Here is a 16,775-nt window from a genome sequence, read left to right as displayed (position 1 = left end):
GATAATGTAATAAAGTAGATTGGTATTTCCCCTGATTTAGATTATTAAAATGGAATCCAACTCAGTTATTGGCATTCTAGGGTAGTCCTGAGAAGAACACTGGGATCAAGAAACTGTAAGGCCCACAGAGCTGACTCCTATTACGTGTGCACAATGAAAGGGGGAACATGAGGTGGCACAGCTTTTCCCCATCTCTTCAAAAAGCACAGGGAGAATCCCTCCCTGCTCTCCTGCTCCCTGGCCCCAAGGAGTGCTGCTGCCCTAGATCCCGCTCTTCACTCCATCCATATAGCATCACCTTCCTCAGGTGATAGGAAGAGCCCACATTACCAGGCAGGAAATCAAGGTGAAATGGCCCTTCTATCCCCTGTTCTGAGCAGCACTGCATGCGTGACAGGGACAGGCTCAGGGACTGGAAGTGGAAAGATGTTTGGAGAGCTTAACTTTAGATGCTGGTGAAAAGAAGGACAGTAAAGGAGGGGAAGAAGGTAGAGGGGGAAGAAATACCAGCCTGTGATATAGTGGTGGAGAGTTCAGGCTAGTGAGCACAAGCAGTGTGGATAATATATTTTGAGAAACCTAAGTTTTTGATTTGGACAAAGTTGGGTGCATCTTCACAAAAGCCATTCAATTGGGAACCAGTATGCCCTTATAAAATTCTCCTGTAATGAAAATATATACATATTTGTTAAAATCTGTGCTTTGTTACAACTGTTCAACCCCACTGAAGGAGTCTGTCAGAATATGAGCCGAAAGGGGAGGCAGGGATGAGGATTTGATCAGAGTTTTAAGAGTAGAGAAGAGCTGGTGGGGATTGGAAGTGAATGACAGAAGAAATGAAGGATTGCTTGGGCATGAACAAAGCAGCACTGAAGGAAGAAAGGATAAGCTGATAGCGGAGGAAGTGAACACAGCCACAGGACTTCTACAAGAGATGCTCAGTGAAGTAGGGGCAAGAACAAAAATAAGAAAAGCCAGGGCTGAATTTGGACATTTTATACCATTCAGCAATTTAACTGATTACCAGAGAACTTTTATCATTGCAACTTCTATAATCTATTGAATTGGCCTCCTTTGAAACAAGACATCTAAAGAACTGGCATATGTCTGTCTATAAGTCATTGCTTGACAAAGTAGTAATTTATTTTTAGATTTAGTCACATCTCCCTTATCAGTGTATCACCTAAATCTGACACTTATTAAATTTGTCATTCTTAAGGTTTCATCTGTCTCTAGAAGTCTGTGTTTTGAATTTTCAGTAACAGGCTTAGAATGCACTACAAAAGGCCCTAAACCACTGAGGTAAAGTTCTAGGCATCATTTCAGACAGCTCAGTGAAAACATCTGCTCAGTGGTCTAAAAGGAAAACAAAATGTTAAACTATATTAAAAAGGAGAGAGAAAATACTGAAATATTAGAATGCCAGTACATAAATTAATGACACATGCTCACCTGGACTATTGTTTTGAATTCGTGTCACCCCATCCCAAAAAGGATATAGCAGAAATAAAAGACTGAAAAGAAGTCACAGCCTGCTCCTTAGTGATCAGTTTTAAAACAAATTTTCTGATTAGTGGGGGGGACGGGACACTTTTGTTTTAACAAGTTTGTAGATTCTACAGCAAGTACAGAAACATGGGAGCCTTCATATAGGCAAGGAAAGGACAAATGGTGAAAAAGAAAAGTGTACATGCACAGAAAAAAATTAAACAATCAGAATAAACCAAAATAAATAAAGTAATATGCAATAATTACATCATCCAATTGCACTGAAGTGTGTTGAGCAACTACTGATTCATGCCAGAGTCATATGGTACTTCTATTTTTAAAAACTCAGGGTAAAACATTTTAAATAAAATCCAAAAGAACATACTGTATCTTTGGGTGTTGTAAAATGAAAATTTATTCAGTTCATTAATTCATGAAGTAGCATGTGTGTGACTATTTTGCCTCCAGCAACTGAACAGCATTACTTCAGTGTATATTCAGGAGAATTGAGGAGAAATCTGAGAACCTGAGTTAACTAAACATTTATGACTATTATTGTTGCTTTAGATTGCACCATGTATATATATAATACTTTCCAAACAAATTGAAACATGACGTCCCTCCCCTTAAGGTGCTTGTAATCTAATTAAGATAAAAATATGAGCAAAATGATAACAGGTGAAGGTGGGAGTGGGGAAGAAAGTGGAAATAGAGGAAGCTGTTCCTAGGGAGTATAGATCTCTTATGGCAAACTGATTATATACATTGTTTATTTCAGTTATTAGTTACGTTTGATTGTTTTAGTTAGCAGTAGGCCATCCAGGAGGAGATATCAGACAGACAGACAGAGATGCAATACTAAAGAGAGAGACAAGAGGTCAAAGGAAGGGAGAGCTTGGGAGTTGTAGGAGAGAGGCAGTAGCTTAAGTCACAAGAGTGGATGAGGTACCAGGGATAAGATGAAAGTGGAAAGGGGAGGACAAAGCTCTGCAGGATCTGAACAGAGAGAGGAAGAAGGGAGAGCCTCAGACAGATACACTGAAAGAATGATTAGAGAGGTAGAAAGAGATTCAGAAAAGCCTAGAGTGGGGAGAAAACCAATGGGGAAGGAGTCACCAGGTGGGATGAGAACAGAAGTGAGGTTCTTAGATGTGGACAGTAGTAAGCCATCAATTACATTTGTGAGAACATTTTGAGTGGAGTGTGTGGGAACCATGGAAACCAAAGAGATCGAAGAGAGAATTAACAGGGAGAGGAAGATGAGGCAGCACAAACAAATAGCTCAAGATGCTGAGAGCAAAAGAGGAAGACTGAGATGGAGACACTTGGGGGAGGGGCGTGTCAAATGATGGTTTTCTTTATAACAGATGTTACTTATGAGCAGTTCATGATTAAAACCAGAACAATCTGTTGCTGTACAGGAACACAGGCTAAGGAATCTGCTATGTCCTACAGCAGTTCTCATTCCCTTCCTCTCTTACATTTCAGTTTAGCAAGAATAAACGTCACTATGAATTTTAAACGCAATTCTAATTGTGCTTATAAATGGTAGTTTCAAAAGCATGCATGTTACAATAAACACAAATTAGAGGTAAATTAAACCTTAATTATATCTAGCAAGTTTTATGTTCTAATTAAAAACAGTATTCCAACAATAAAAATGACTTACCACCTGAATTAGCTCTGCCACAATTGTCTAATCTCCCTAAACATTCTTTGTGCGCTCCAGCGCCACACTTAGAACATAAATAGCCTTGATAAAATGTTCCTCTGTAAAGTAAAATTAGATAGTGATATATTAAGTGATAAAAATCTGCATATATGAAATAATTAGCATAAAGAAAAATTTTAAAAATACTGTAGATGGCATTAGAAGTCATTTGCTGTGCTGTAAAATGATTGTACCTAAAAGCTTGAGGAAGAGTGGCAACAGATCATGGGTAACATGCAACTCCAGTCTCCTTTTCATAACTTCAAGCCATTTAGAGCCAGATAGTTCTCCTGGATTACTGGTAGAATAACATACTTCATTTCAATTGGACACAAAATGGGGTTTGGCATGTACACCAAGTATAAATACCACAGTGTCCCTATACTATCATTGAGCCACACTCCATTTGATTTCAATAGGAATGTATAATGAACATGCATAATAGGACAGGATTCATTTTGGAGGATTTTTTTTTTTCAGGAGAGAAGATTTTATTCCCTATATTATTGACTACAAACTGCTTCCATTAAAAAGTATAAGGAAATACGCTGATTAATTTTAAGAGCTACTGAGCACACGTCACAGAGCCATGCACTCTCCCCTGGAGGAATGGTATGACTACACTGATTTTAGGCACCTGCAGCTGGCCTGTGCCAGCTGACTTGGGCTCAGAGGGATTGGGCAAAGAGGGTGTTTAATTGCTCTGGAAGCCTCCCACCTTGCAGGGTCATAGAGCCTAGGCTCCAGCCCGAGCCTAAACGTTTACACCACAATTAAACAGACCCTTAGCCCAAGCCCCACAAGCCCATGTCACCTGGCACAGGGCCAACCATGGGTTTTTAACTGCAGTACAGAGAGAGTTGCCACCTTTCTAATTGCTGGTAACCAGACCCCCGAGGCACGGTCCCTGCCTCACCTCTTTCCCCAAGGCCCTGCCCCCATCATTAATTCCTTCCCCCCCCCCCCCCCCCGGGGCTCACTCTGCTCCAGGGCTGGGATGGGAGCTGCTGCAACCTGACAAGGAGGTTGTATGCAGGCAGGAGGAAAAACCCGGTGCTTCCCCCCACCCCACAGTAACTGGACTTTTGGTGTCCAATCAGTACACTTGACGGACACAGCCAGGTCCCCTTTTCGACCAGACTTTTACATACCCTAGCTCTCATAAATTATAAGCTCAACTTTGAACCCCTTTGAATTTCAAGTGGGGTTTAGATTCAAGCCTACCCATGGCTTTTATTCCAAGTCTGACCCACTAGGGAAGTAAGGAGTTCATTGGTACATGTTTCGACCATCATTCCAGGAGGACATACTTCCATGCTGATGATGCTCGTTAAAAAAATAATGTATTAAATCAATTTGTGACTGAAGTCCTTGGGGGGAGAATTGTTTGTCTCCTGCTCTGTGTTTTACCTGCATTCTGCCATATATTTTGTGTTATAGCAGTGTTGGATGATGACCCACGATATGTTGTTCAATTTAAGAACACTTTCACTGCAGATTTAACAAAACAGAAAGAAGGTACCAATATGAAATTTCTAAAGATAGCTAACAGCTAAAGCACTCAACCTAAGGTTTAAGAATCTGAAGTGCCTTCCAAAATCTGAGATGGACAAGGTGTGGAACATGCTGTCACAAGTCGTAAAAGAGCAACACTCTGATGCATAAACTACAGAACCCAAACCACCAAAAGAGAAAATCAACCTTCTGTTGGTGGCATCTAACTCAGTTGATGAAAATGAATGTGTGTCCGTCCCACTGCTTTGGATCGTTATCGAGCAGAACCAGTCATCAGCATGTAAAATCTCATTTTATATTGTTTTATTTCTATTATCTTTTTACAGTGTCTATATTTGTAATAAAAAATAAGAATATAAAGTGAGCACTGTAAACTTTGTATTCTGTGTTGTAATTAAAATATATTTGAAAGTGTAGAAAACATCCAAAAAATACTGAAAGACATGGCATTCTATTATTGTTGAACAGTGCGATTAAAGCTGTGATTAATTGTGACTATTTTTTTTAATCTTGCAATATATTGTGATTAATTTTTTAATCATTTGACAGCCCTATTTACAACCTATATAAAACTGAACAGCTGGAAGCAGGAAATAGAAGGAGAGAGAGTGGTGCTAGGACGCTTGGTAGTGATGAGTCACAACGTTGCGGGCATGAGATTTTAAATAGGCTTTCTGCTCTCATTTTGAGGTCTGGTAAAAATTTTCAGCACCAAAACAAAAACACATAGGTTAGGTTTGTTTTACAGATAGTCTATCTTGAACAGTTCTCTCACCCTGCATATCATTTCCATACTCTTTTTTCCCAGCAAGGTACTTGAATTAAATTAAAGTCAATACTTTACACTATAAGACTTACCTCAGAAGCATTTGACAGACTTTGCAGGATGTGACACGAGTGAAGGTGTGCATTTTGAACTCATGAAAATTTGTATTTGCATTGTCCGGTCTTATGTTGGATCTAGAGAAAAGTAAATTACATTATTTGATAATACACTTTTAATTAAAAAAATTTGGGAATATGGTGCACCAAATCTGTGAGCCTTATTTTTGCATTGATATTTCTCTAAGAGAGACAGTCTGTGCCACACACCATGAAACAAAATATTTTATTATCCACGCCTGTTCCCAAAAGATGTACAGTATAAGCCATTTCTTAGAGACCATAGTAACTGGGAAAATAGCTGCACACATCAGGGAAGTTATTCCTTTCTATTCTGAGGACCACTTCATATGACAAGAATCATCTCACGGACCTGCCTCTCCTTCCAATTCTTCACTGCTTGAGTCTCAAAATGTTTCGTTCTGTGGATCATCAGCAAAGACCATATAGCACAGACTGAGAACCATCGCATTTGAAAATGCGAGCAGCATATGCTGGACAGAGTTGAGTCACAGTTATCCAGCAACAAATTAGGTAACTAAAGCCATTTCAAAAGTAATTATAGAATATTTACTGTTCTTTTAGCTAGTGTTCCTTGAATGAGTTTCCTAACGCCTACAGATGTCTCTGTACATTAATTTAGCCAATAAAATGGCAGACTTCTAGTTATGCTACTAAAATATCAGCTTGCTTGTGGGAAACATGTACCTACAGAACTAATACATCTATAACACATGTGGACTATTTGTTATGATGATATACTAGTTCATCTTCCCCATTGTTTCTCTTTAAGCATACTAGCTTAGGGAAATTCCATTAATCATTTTGTTGCATTGTTACCTTGTTGAGGTTTTGTAAAAACACTATTTAGCATTTCATTCAGTTTTTCTTCTTCTGTAACTCTTTCCATTTCAAGGAGTTTGTTTGGACTGTGTATTGTTCTCCACTACAGGGTTTTGTAGTTTTTGTTTTGTTTTTGTTGCTGCGCATTAGTATTCTTGTTCATTTTTATGTTCTATATAAAGCTCACAACCATTTAAAAAAATTACATTTAGATTACTACAATGCTAAAAGAACAAGATCATTGATATGCTAAGAACATACTTTGTTTCTAGATAACTTTGTGTAAATCTGTACCAGTGGATAAGGGAAAATAAAATTAACCCTTACTAAAATGTTTTATTAACAAAACAAATTACTTATCACACTGAGGTCTTTAGGATTATGTATGCCTCTGGTGCTTTGTTTGCTAAACTAACACAAGAATTAGAAGGGGGGGGTGGGAAATCGAGTAAAGGAAGGGGAGAAAATTTAAGAATTTGAAACACCTAAGGAAGTAGTACCCAAGGTGTTATCAGAGACATACAACTGGCTGGTAAAGCTGGAGATACTGATAAGATGAAATTTCACTTTTTCTATATTATAAGCAATTCCCAGAATAAGATATTTGATAGCGATGAACTGCAGTGATGTGTAACACAGGCAAAGATCAAAACATCAGTATCTTTACTACTGAGTGAACACCTATGAAAAATATTCAAAGCAGCTCTTGAGTAGTAAGTATTGATACAGTGGTGTCAGAAAGGTCAGTCTTTTAATGCATCTCCTGAATATGAGTGTGCTGAAAATGACACTGAATTTTAAAGGCAAATGAGACTTCTCTGCTTTTGTGCTTGTTAATGACCTTACTTTTAGCATTGTTTTCCACCATCCGACTAATATCTCTTGTTGTCTATGTGTACAAGATCCAGTGATGCAATTGTCATGTATACTATCCTCCTAAAGGAGGAAGATATAGATATTATATTATTTCATTTTGGAGATTATCATTATCCTATCAAAATCACCGTGGAGCAATGTGTTTTTAGATTGTAAACTCTTCATGGGAAAGGACTGTGTCTTAACGTGCGTATGTATAAGGTCTAACACAATGAGGCACAGTTCTGACAGGGGCCTTTTACGCCATGCAAATAATAATGTAAGAATTAAAAACTCTCAAGAATAACTTACAGTACACACTAAGCGCCTAACAAAAGCTACTTCTTTCTTTAACATGTCGATTCAGAGAAGGATACAGTTTGTGAAGGTATTTCAAGAGTATCAGCCTCACACGCTCAGGCCTTGTCTACACTACCGGGGTAAGTCGACCTAAGTTACGCTACTCCAGTTCTGCAGTTTCTCTTTGGAGTCTGTTTTTGAAGATTTTTGGTGAATAATTGCAACTTTTAGGTCTGTAACTGAGTGTCCAGAGAGGTTGAAGTGTTCTCCGACTGGTTTTTGAATGTTATAATTCTTGACGTACGAGAAACTGCAGAACTGGAATTAATTTGCAAACTGGACACCATTAAATTAGGCTTGAATAAAGACTGGGAGTGGATGCGTCATTACACAAACTAAAAACTATTTCCCCATGCTAATTTTTCCCCTACTGTTCCTCACACCTTCTTGTCAACTGTTTGAAATGGGTCATCCTGATTATCACTACAAAAGTTTTTTTTCTACTGCTGATAATAGCCCACCTTAATCAATCAGTCTCTTTAGAGTTGGTATGGCAACCCCCATTTTTTCATGTTCTCTGTATATATATCTATATATCTATATATATATATATCTTCCTACTGTATTTTCCACTGCACGCATTTGATGAAGTGGGATATAGCCCATGAAAGCTTATGCTCAAGTAAATTTGTTAGTCTCTAAGGTGCCACACGTACTCCTCGTTCTTTTTACCTATTTTACAGTCCTCAGCAAGACAAAAAATGTTGCCTCTACTATCATGTTAGTAGAAAATGCAAAAATCTAATGTGTAAAAGTCAAGAATTTTACAAATTAAATGTATTATTAGCATATTAGCTTCATACACCAGAAGCTCAAGTTTAAAACCCAAATACTTGTACCAAGGAAGAAAGATCAGCCCCAGAAAACCAAGTATTTTGTTTGAATTTCTTACAGGATGGACTAGACTTGGGCCATAGAAATCATAGAATCACAGAATATCAGGGTTGGAAGGGACCTCAGGAGGTCATCTAATCCAACCCCCTGCTCAAAGCAGGACCAATCCTCAACTAAATCATCCCAGCCAGGGCTTTGTCAAGCCTGACCTTAAAAACTTCAAAGGAAGGAGATTCCACCACCTCCCTAGGTAACGCATTCCAGTGCTTCACCACCCTCCTAGTGAAAAAGTTTTTCCTAATATCCAACCTAAACCTCCCCTACCGCAACTTGAAACCATTACTCCTCGTTCTGTCATCTGCTACCACTGAGAACAGTCTAGATCCATCCTCTTTGGAACCCTCTTTCAGGTAGTTGAAAGCAGCTATCAAATCCCCCCTCATTCTTCTTTTCCGCAAACTAAGCAATCCCAGTTCCCTCAGCCTCTCCTCATAAGTCATGTGTTCCAGTCCCCTAATAATTTTTGTTGCCCTCCGATGGACTCTTTCCAATTTTTCCACATCCTTCTTGTAGTGTGGGCCCCAAAACTGGACACAGTACTCAAGATGAGGCCTCACCAATGTCGAATAGAGGGGAACGATCATGTCCCTCGATCTGCTGGCAATGCCCCTACTTATACATCCCAAAATGCCATTGGCCTTCTTGGCAACAAGGGCACACTGTTGACTCATATCCAGCTTCTCGTCCACTGTAACCCCTAGGTCCTTTTCTGCAGAACTGTTACCTAGCCATTCTGTCCCTAGTCTGTAGCGGTGCATGGGATTCTTCTGTCCTAAATGCAGGACTCTGCACTTATCCTTGTTGAACCTCATCAGATTTCTTTTGGCACAATCCTCTAATTTGTCTAAGACCCTCTGTATCCTATCCCTACCCTCCAGCATATCTACCGCTCCTCCCAGTTTAATGTCATCTGCAAACTTGCTGAGGGTGCAGTCCACGCCATCCTCCAGGTCATTAATGAAGATATTGAACAAATCGGGCCCCAGGACCAACCCCTGGGGCACTCCACTTGATACTGGCTGCCAACTAGACATTGAGCCATTGATCATTACCCGTTGAGCCTGATGATCTAGCCAGCTTTCTATCCACCTTACAGTCCATTCATCCAGCCCATACTTCTTTAACTTGCTGGCAACTATACTGTGGGACACTGTGTCAAAAGCTTTGCTAAAGTCAAGGAATAACACATCCACTGCTCTCCCCCCATCCACAGAGCCAGTTATCTCATCATAGAAGGCAACTAGATTAGTCAGGCATGACTTGCCCTTGGTGAATCCATGCTGACTGTTCCTGATCACTTTCCCCTCCTACAAGTGCTTCAGAATTGATTCCTTGAGGACCTGCTCCATGATTTTTCCAGGGACTGAGGTGAGGCTGACTGGCCTGTAGTTCCCAGGATCCTTCTTCTTCCCTTTTTTAAAGATGGGCACTACATTAGCCTTTTTCCAGTCATCCGGGACCTGCCCCGATCGCCATGAGTTTTCAAAGATAATGGCCAATGGCTCTGCAATCACATCCGCCAACTCCTTTAGCACTCTTGGATGCAGCACATCCGGCCCCATGGACTTGTGCTCGTCCAGCTTTTCTAAATAGTCCCGAACCACTTCTTTCTCTACAGAGGGCTGGTCACCTCCTCTCCATGCTGTGCTGCCCAGTGCAGTAGTCTGGGAGCTTATCTTGTCTGTGAAGACAGAGGCAAAAAAAGCATTGAGTATATTAGCTTTTTCCACATCCTCTGTCACTAGGTTGCCTCCCTCATTCAGTAAGGGGCCCACACTTTCCTTGACTTTCTTCTTGTTGATAACATACCTGAAGAAACCCTTCTTGTTACTCTTAACATCTCTTGCTAGCTGCAATTCCAAGTGTGATTTGGCCTTCCTGATTTCACTCCTGCAAGCCCGAGCAATATTTTTATACTCTTCCCTGGTCATTTGTCCAGTCTTCCACTTCTTGTAAGCTTCTTTTTTGTGTTTAAGATCAGCAAGGATTTCACTGTTAAGCCAAGCTGGTTGCCTGCCATATTTACTATTCTTTCTACACATTGGGATGGTTTGTCCCTGTAACCTCAATAAGGATTCTTTAAAATACAGCCAGCTCTCCTGGACTCCTTTCCCCCTCATGTTATTCTCCCAGGGGATCCTGCCCATCAGTTCCCTGAGGGAGTCAAAGTCTGCTTTTCTGAAGTCCAGGGTCTGTATTCTGCTGCTCTCCTTTCTTCCTTGTGTCAGGATCCTGAACTCAACCATCTCATGGTCACTGCCTCCCAGGTTCCCATCCACTTTTGCTTCCCCTAGTAATTCTTCCTGGTTTGTGAGCAGCAGGTCAAGAAGAGCTCTGCCCCTAGTTGGTTCCTCCAGCACTTGCACCAGGAAATTGTCCCCTACACTTTCCAAAAACTTCCTGGATTGTCTGTGCACTGCTGTATTGCTCTCCCAGCAGATATCAGGGTGATTGAAGTCTCCCATGAGAACCGGGGCCTGCGATCTAGTAACTTCCGTGAGTTGCCGGAAGAAAGCCTCGTCCACCTCATCCCCCTGGTCCGGTGGTCTATAGCAGACTCCCACCACGACATCACCCTTGTTGCTCACACTTCTAAACTTAATCCAGAGACTCTCAGGTTTTTCTGCAGTTTCATACCTGAGCTCTAAGCAGTCATACTGCTCCCTTACATACAATGCAACTCCCCCACCTTTTCTGCCCTGCCTGTCCTTCCTGAACAGTTTATATCCATCCATGACAGTACTCCAGTCATGTGAGTTATCCCACCAAGTCTCTGTTATTCCAAGCACAACATAATTCCTTGACTGTGTCAGGACTTCCAGTTCTCCCTGCTCGTTTCCCAGGCTTCTTGCATTTGTGTATGGGCACTTGAGATAACTCACTGATCGTCCCTCTTTCTCAATATGAGGCAGGAGCCCTCCCCTCTCGAGCTCTCCTGCTCGTGCTTCCTCCTGGTATCCCACGTCCCCACTTACCTCAGGGCTTTGGTCTCCTTCCCCCAGTGAACCTAGTTTAAAGCCCTCCTCACTAGGTTAGCCAGCCTGCTTGCGAAGATGCTCCTTCCATTGCATATCACGTCTCAGCTTTAAACAACTTCATGAAAGTGAGTTCTTCAAGGTTTGTTTTTAACTCACATAATGGTCTAGATTAGAGGTTCTTTAGATCAACACTTCTGTCTAAATCAAGAATTAGGCCCATCTTCTCTACATCAGATCTGCCCACAGCAATACAAGCTCTCACAGTATTTCCTTTACATAAAAGTTTATCTCTGGGTTGCAACAACTTTGGCAAGAGGAGTCTCTGAAATCTTGGTTCTTGAAAGACAAAGTGCTGTATGCGGCAAATTGTGGGCACTACTATGATGGGTCCCGCACTCTCTCTTCTTGTGGGGGGGTTCAGGGTGCCGTTTCTTGCCCCTGATCTGGGGTATTAACTGTCCCACTAGTATCCCAGAGAAGGGTAGTGGAGAGGGAGGGACCCAGGCCCGTCCTCTACTTCGGGTCCCAGCCCAGGGGTCCTAGGGATAGCGGCAAACCACTTGAACTAGCAATTCCTTCCCCTGGGCTACTTCCCTCTCCGTCCCTTCAGCTTGTGGGGCTTCCTGCCCTCTCTCTGCTTGGGCTAGGTTTCTCCCAACCCCTTGTGTCTGTGGAGTCCCTCTGCTCTGCACAAGCCAGGTTTCCCTTTACCTAGGGTCCTGGTCTTCTGGTCCACCACAGCACTTCTCCAAACTCTCCTCTGCTTCCCTCCAAACTGTACTCCTTCAAACTGCTCTCTGCTCCAAAACCAAACCACTCTGCTTCAACTCCTCCAACTGTCTGATTGAAGCAGGGGGGTTTTTATCAGTTGACTGGCTTCAGGTGGTCTAATTGGCTTCAGGTTCTCTAATTAATCCATAGCAACCTCTCTTCCCTCTACAGGGAATAAGGCTCTCATCATCCTGGGGCTTACATATCTCCCCTCTATCACCCTCCTGCTGCCCTCTGGCCATGATGTATCACGTGTCACTGAAGTATATCCAGCCACAGATTAAGTGATTCTAGAAGGGATCATAGGCCACTCAGCACATTGCACAGAGGCCTCCTGTGTGGAAAAAGGCATAAATGAAAAGAGAGGAATACTGTAAAGCTGGAACCTGGTCATCCATTAATACTTTCTCCAGGCTTGACCTTCACTCCTCTGCAGAAACATCCCATGAAGGAAGATACTTCCAAGCAGTAGTTCCAAAATAGATGAATACCAATATATTTTTGAAAAGCGGGATAATTTTTCTTCCGTTTTATCTCTCCCTCACTACTAAATTTTTCCTTACTGTTCACGGCACCCTATTTGTGTCTCAGTAGGAATGGGACAGGTTCTAGAGCTGGAATTTGTTATTTGGTAATTTCCTTCCTGGGACTGACATTTCCTCCAGTTTACCCACCTGAAATAAGTTCTCAAATGGTGAAATCATGACCCCATTTAAGTTTCAAAGGGGCCAGGATTTCACCCCAAGCAGCTACAGGATTGATAGTCTCTTCAAGATTTATATACAGTTAAATTATCCACTACAAAAATTTACTATTTCCATACAGCATTGGAAGGACTTATCTGGTGTGATGGCAGAAGGGGTATGGCCATGCCCTGAAGCGTCATGGTCAAATACTGCCTCCAATATTTGTAGGAAGAAAGACACAGCCCAACTGTCTCAGATTGGACAAGAGGTCATTTCCAGAAAGGAAATTATCATGTAACAAAATTTCTAGTTTAGTTACTGATGCTTTATCAGATGCAATATTAGACAATTAACAATGTAATGGTAAAAATAACGTCATTCATACCCTGATGACATAAGGAGGTAAAGTGATCACAGTATGAAAAGCTCACTAAAGATACAGTAACAAATCAGGCAAAAACTGTGGCTAAATAAAAGTTATAAAAACCTGATATATATATTATCCATTGTGTTTTCTGATTTAACAAGGAAAAAACCCCAAAACATCCTTATCTAAACAAAATACAGTTCATCACTAGCTGTGGGTTTGAAAACTCTTTTCCACATATCATTATATTACAGTGAATTATGTAGTCACATGCCACATCAGATGAGACTGAGATAATGTGATATGAGGTACTACAACAGCATATGTCAAGTCACAAATTTCCAAAACTCTCCTTTTCTAAACTGAAATTTGTTGAATTCTGTTTCTTGACTTCAATGTAGCTCTTTGCTAATGATTTTCAAAATATGTATTGTGTAGTTTTTCAGACATTTGGCATTTGACACATACTATAATAGCTTAAAGCACCTGTGGGCAACCTGCAGGACACGGGCCACACGCAGCCCATGAAGGTAATCCGCTGGCGGGCCGCCAGACAATTTGTTTACATTTGCACAGCTGCCCACAGCTCCCAGTGGCCACAGTTCACTGTTCGCTGCCACTGGGAGGTGTGGGTGGCCATGCAAATGTAAACAAACTGTCTAGTGGCCTGCCAGTGGATTACCCTGACGGGCTGCATGCGGCCCCTGGGCCGCAGGTGGCCCACCACTAGTTTAGAGGTTAGCTAGTGATCATGATACATAGTATAGACCCTAAGTATTCTAATTCTGCAACATTTTTTTTCCTCTTTCATTTTTGCCGACTATTCTTAAAACTGTACTTCTTTCTATTCCCTGCTATAACAATAAGGACCCATGGGTGCCAGGTTTGTATAATTATTGGTGGTGCCCAGAACGGTCCAAGCAGAGCCGTCCCGTCCATAGGACAGACCGGGTCAACCGCCCCGGGCCCTGCACTTTGCGGGGCGCCGCACTTCAGGGGACGCATGGTCCAGGGCGACCTGGGGGATTAGCAGGGGGCCTGGCACTGGCAGCAGCAAGCGATCCAGCCCCAGCCCGCCCCTTCTCCGCCCACATTCCACCCCTTCCCCCAAGCCGCCGCCCCACTTCTTTCTGGCTTCTGCCCCCTCCCCCGAGCGATGCTGGGAGCCAGCAGGGCAGAGCGGGGCAGGCTGGGGCCAGGTTGCTCACTGCTGCCAGGCCCCCTGCTATCCACTCAGGCTGCCATGGACCCCACGTTGCCCCTGAAGCGTGGGGCCCCCCAAAGCACGGAAAGCCCAAACATTGGTGGAGCTGGGGCCACTTTCCTAAATATTGATGGAGCATGGGCACCATGGGCCCATATAACTCACCGCCTATGTAAGGATCTTAACCTTTTGGCATCATAAATCCAAATTTCCATATCCTTCCGTTTCCAAGGAGTCTCCATCAACCCTAAGCAGCAGGAAGGGGGGGCAAAACCCTTAGAGGAGCTTTCACCTTTAAAGCAAATAATTAGTATTGTGCATTCTGGTGCTGTGAAACTGTCGAGGCTATATGCCTACTACACACTTTGGCCCAAGCCTGCAAACATGTACTTATATAATGGGACTATTCACGAGTAAAGTTGTTCATCATTGTGTTTCTAGGATTGAGCCTATTTTACCTCAGGTATCCTTTTTAGCTCAGGATTTGAGCCCTTTCTTCAGCCCAGATATCCTTCTTTCTAAACAGATTTTCTCTGTGGTTTGAGACGTGAGCAGTAAGCACAAATTCTGCTCAGACTACAAATGAATGTGCCAAGGTTGAGAACCTTAGTTTGAGTTGTATTTGTTATGGAGTATATTTTTAGCTGAGATTGGCCCAAATATCCCAATGCTCTAGGACAGAGTAGAACCATCTCTAATTCTTCTGATACATCTTCAATAAGATGGTTGATAAAAATACAAAGTGTTGAGTGTAGTGGATTTGGAATTTCAGTGACATAGATTGGGAAATTCTTATTTTTTACTTATTATACAGAGAAGCAGTGGTCATAACATAATGTATGCTTTACAAGTATTTTTCACCAAGTAAAAATCTCTATCAACGGGCAGCGCTCAGGAACTACTTTAATGGTTTGAGAACAGACATCAATGTTGATGCTGTAGCTTTTTGGTGTTTGAAAGGATTTTTCTTTTTCCCTTCTACTTCCCAGTCTAGAATAAGCTGATGGCTATGGTGTGTGGTAGTAGCAATGATATCCCAGAACATGGGCAAGTGTGAATGTCAAACTCAGTTTCTTAGAAGGATGATGTATTGATAAAAACAGAAGAGCAGGAATCATAGCACATGAAAGAATACCCCTCAAAAATTCAGACTAATGGTGAAAACAATTATTTGTATGCATAGCTCTATGAAGGGGGTGGAGGAGGAGTGGGAGATAGAATCTGGGATTTATTACATATGCCCCCTCCACCAACAGCAAAGTAACTAGTCAATTCCTTTACAATTCCCTCTATTAGGGGAGAGTCCAGACTAACACAGGTGGAAAGTTCCTCCAGGATAACCTCAATGTTATGCTAAGGTAGGCCATCTCCCCTGACTTCAGGAAGACTTAGTATGAAACTGTTTAATAGGGTGTTAGAGCATCTCCACTGTGAGGTGTCCAACAGTAAGTCCCCCTGCTCTACGTCCTATATAGTATGTCATATGATTACACAACATTTTACCAGTGACATGAGGTCAGTGTTTTTAAAAGGGGCTCTCACATTTCTCCCTTACTCTGTGAGCTCTATGTAGTAATAGTGCATGTTCTGACAAAGAGAAGTAATGAGCCATGTTTCTAATGTACTCATTTAGACAAGCATGCCCTCTAATAGCCACAACAAAAGAAAGAAGCAATATCAACTGATAAACATATTAAACTGCAGCCTCTCGGAATATTTTGTTCCTGAAGAATGTACCGAGTATATAGTATACAACAGAGTGATACTCTCTCTCCCCCTCTCTCTCTCACACACACACCCTTGTAGATTGGTTTGAAGATAATCCACCTTCAGAATATATTTAAAAATGTAACTGGCAATTTGGTGCACTCTAAAGGAAAAATATTACTCGTTTTTAGTCTTCTAAGAGTCCCAGGGATGTCTTCTCCTGCTGGGATGAATTAGCAACATACAGAAAGGGGACGAAACCATAAACAGAGAAATCATCCCAATTCTCATTTCAATCAGCAGCAGAAACCTTCCAAAGGACAACTATGAGTGCCCGAGAGCTCTCTTCAGCACATCGCTGCATTCTGCTTCCCAACTTTACTCTTCCACCAGTCTTTGCTTTAATGGCCTTGGGCTGCCCCTCAGCCTTCTTGGTAAAGCCTTTTCTTTCCTAGTGACTTACTGAACATTAGTCTCACTGGGACTAATTCACTGCTACCTGATCAACCCAGGG

At 41.8% G+C, this 16,775-nt stretch overlaps 1 protein-coding gene across 1 annotated transcript in view; it reads right to left on the bottom strand.

Annotated features, from left to right (window-relative positions):
* VAV3 (vav guanine nucleotide exchange factor 3) overlaps nt 1-16,775 on the bottom strand; it is a 248,808-nt gene that overhangs the window by 91,415 nt on the left and 140,618 nt on the right. The window contains exons 16-17 of the mRNA XM_074961222.1: nt 5,573-5,674; nt 3,158-3,258 (exon numbers count right to left, since the gene is read on the bottom strand). Of these exons, the coding sequence (XP_074817323.1) occupies nt 3,158-3,258; nt 5,573-5,674 (203 nt within the window). The remainder of the gene's footprint in view (nt 1-3,157; nt 3,259-5,572; nt 5,675-16,775) is intronic.

Source organism: Natator depressus, chromosome 8, assembly GCF_965152275.1.
Source record: "Natator depressus isolate rNatDep1 chromosome 8, rNatDep2.hap1, whole genome shotgun sequence".
Taxonomy (NCBI): domain Eukaryota; kingdom Metazoa; phylum Chordata; order Testudines; family Cheloniidae; genus Natator; species Natator depressus.
This window is presented reverse-complemented; position numbering and strand designations above follow the sequence as displayed.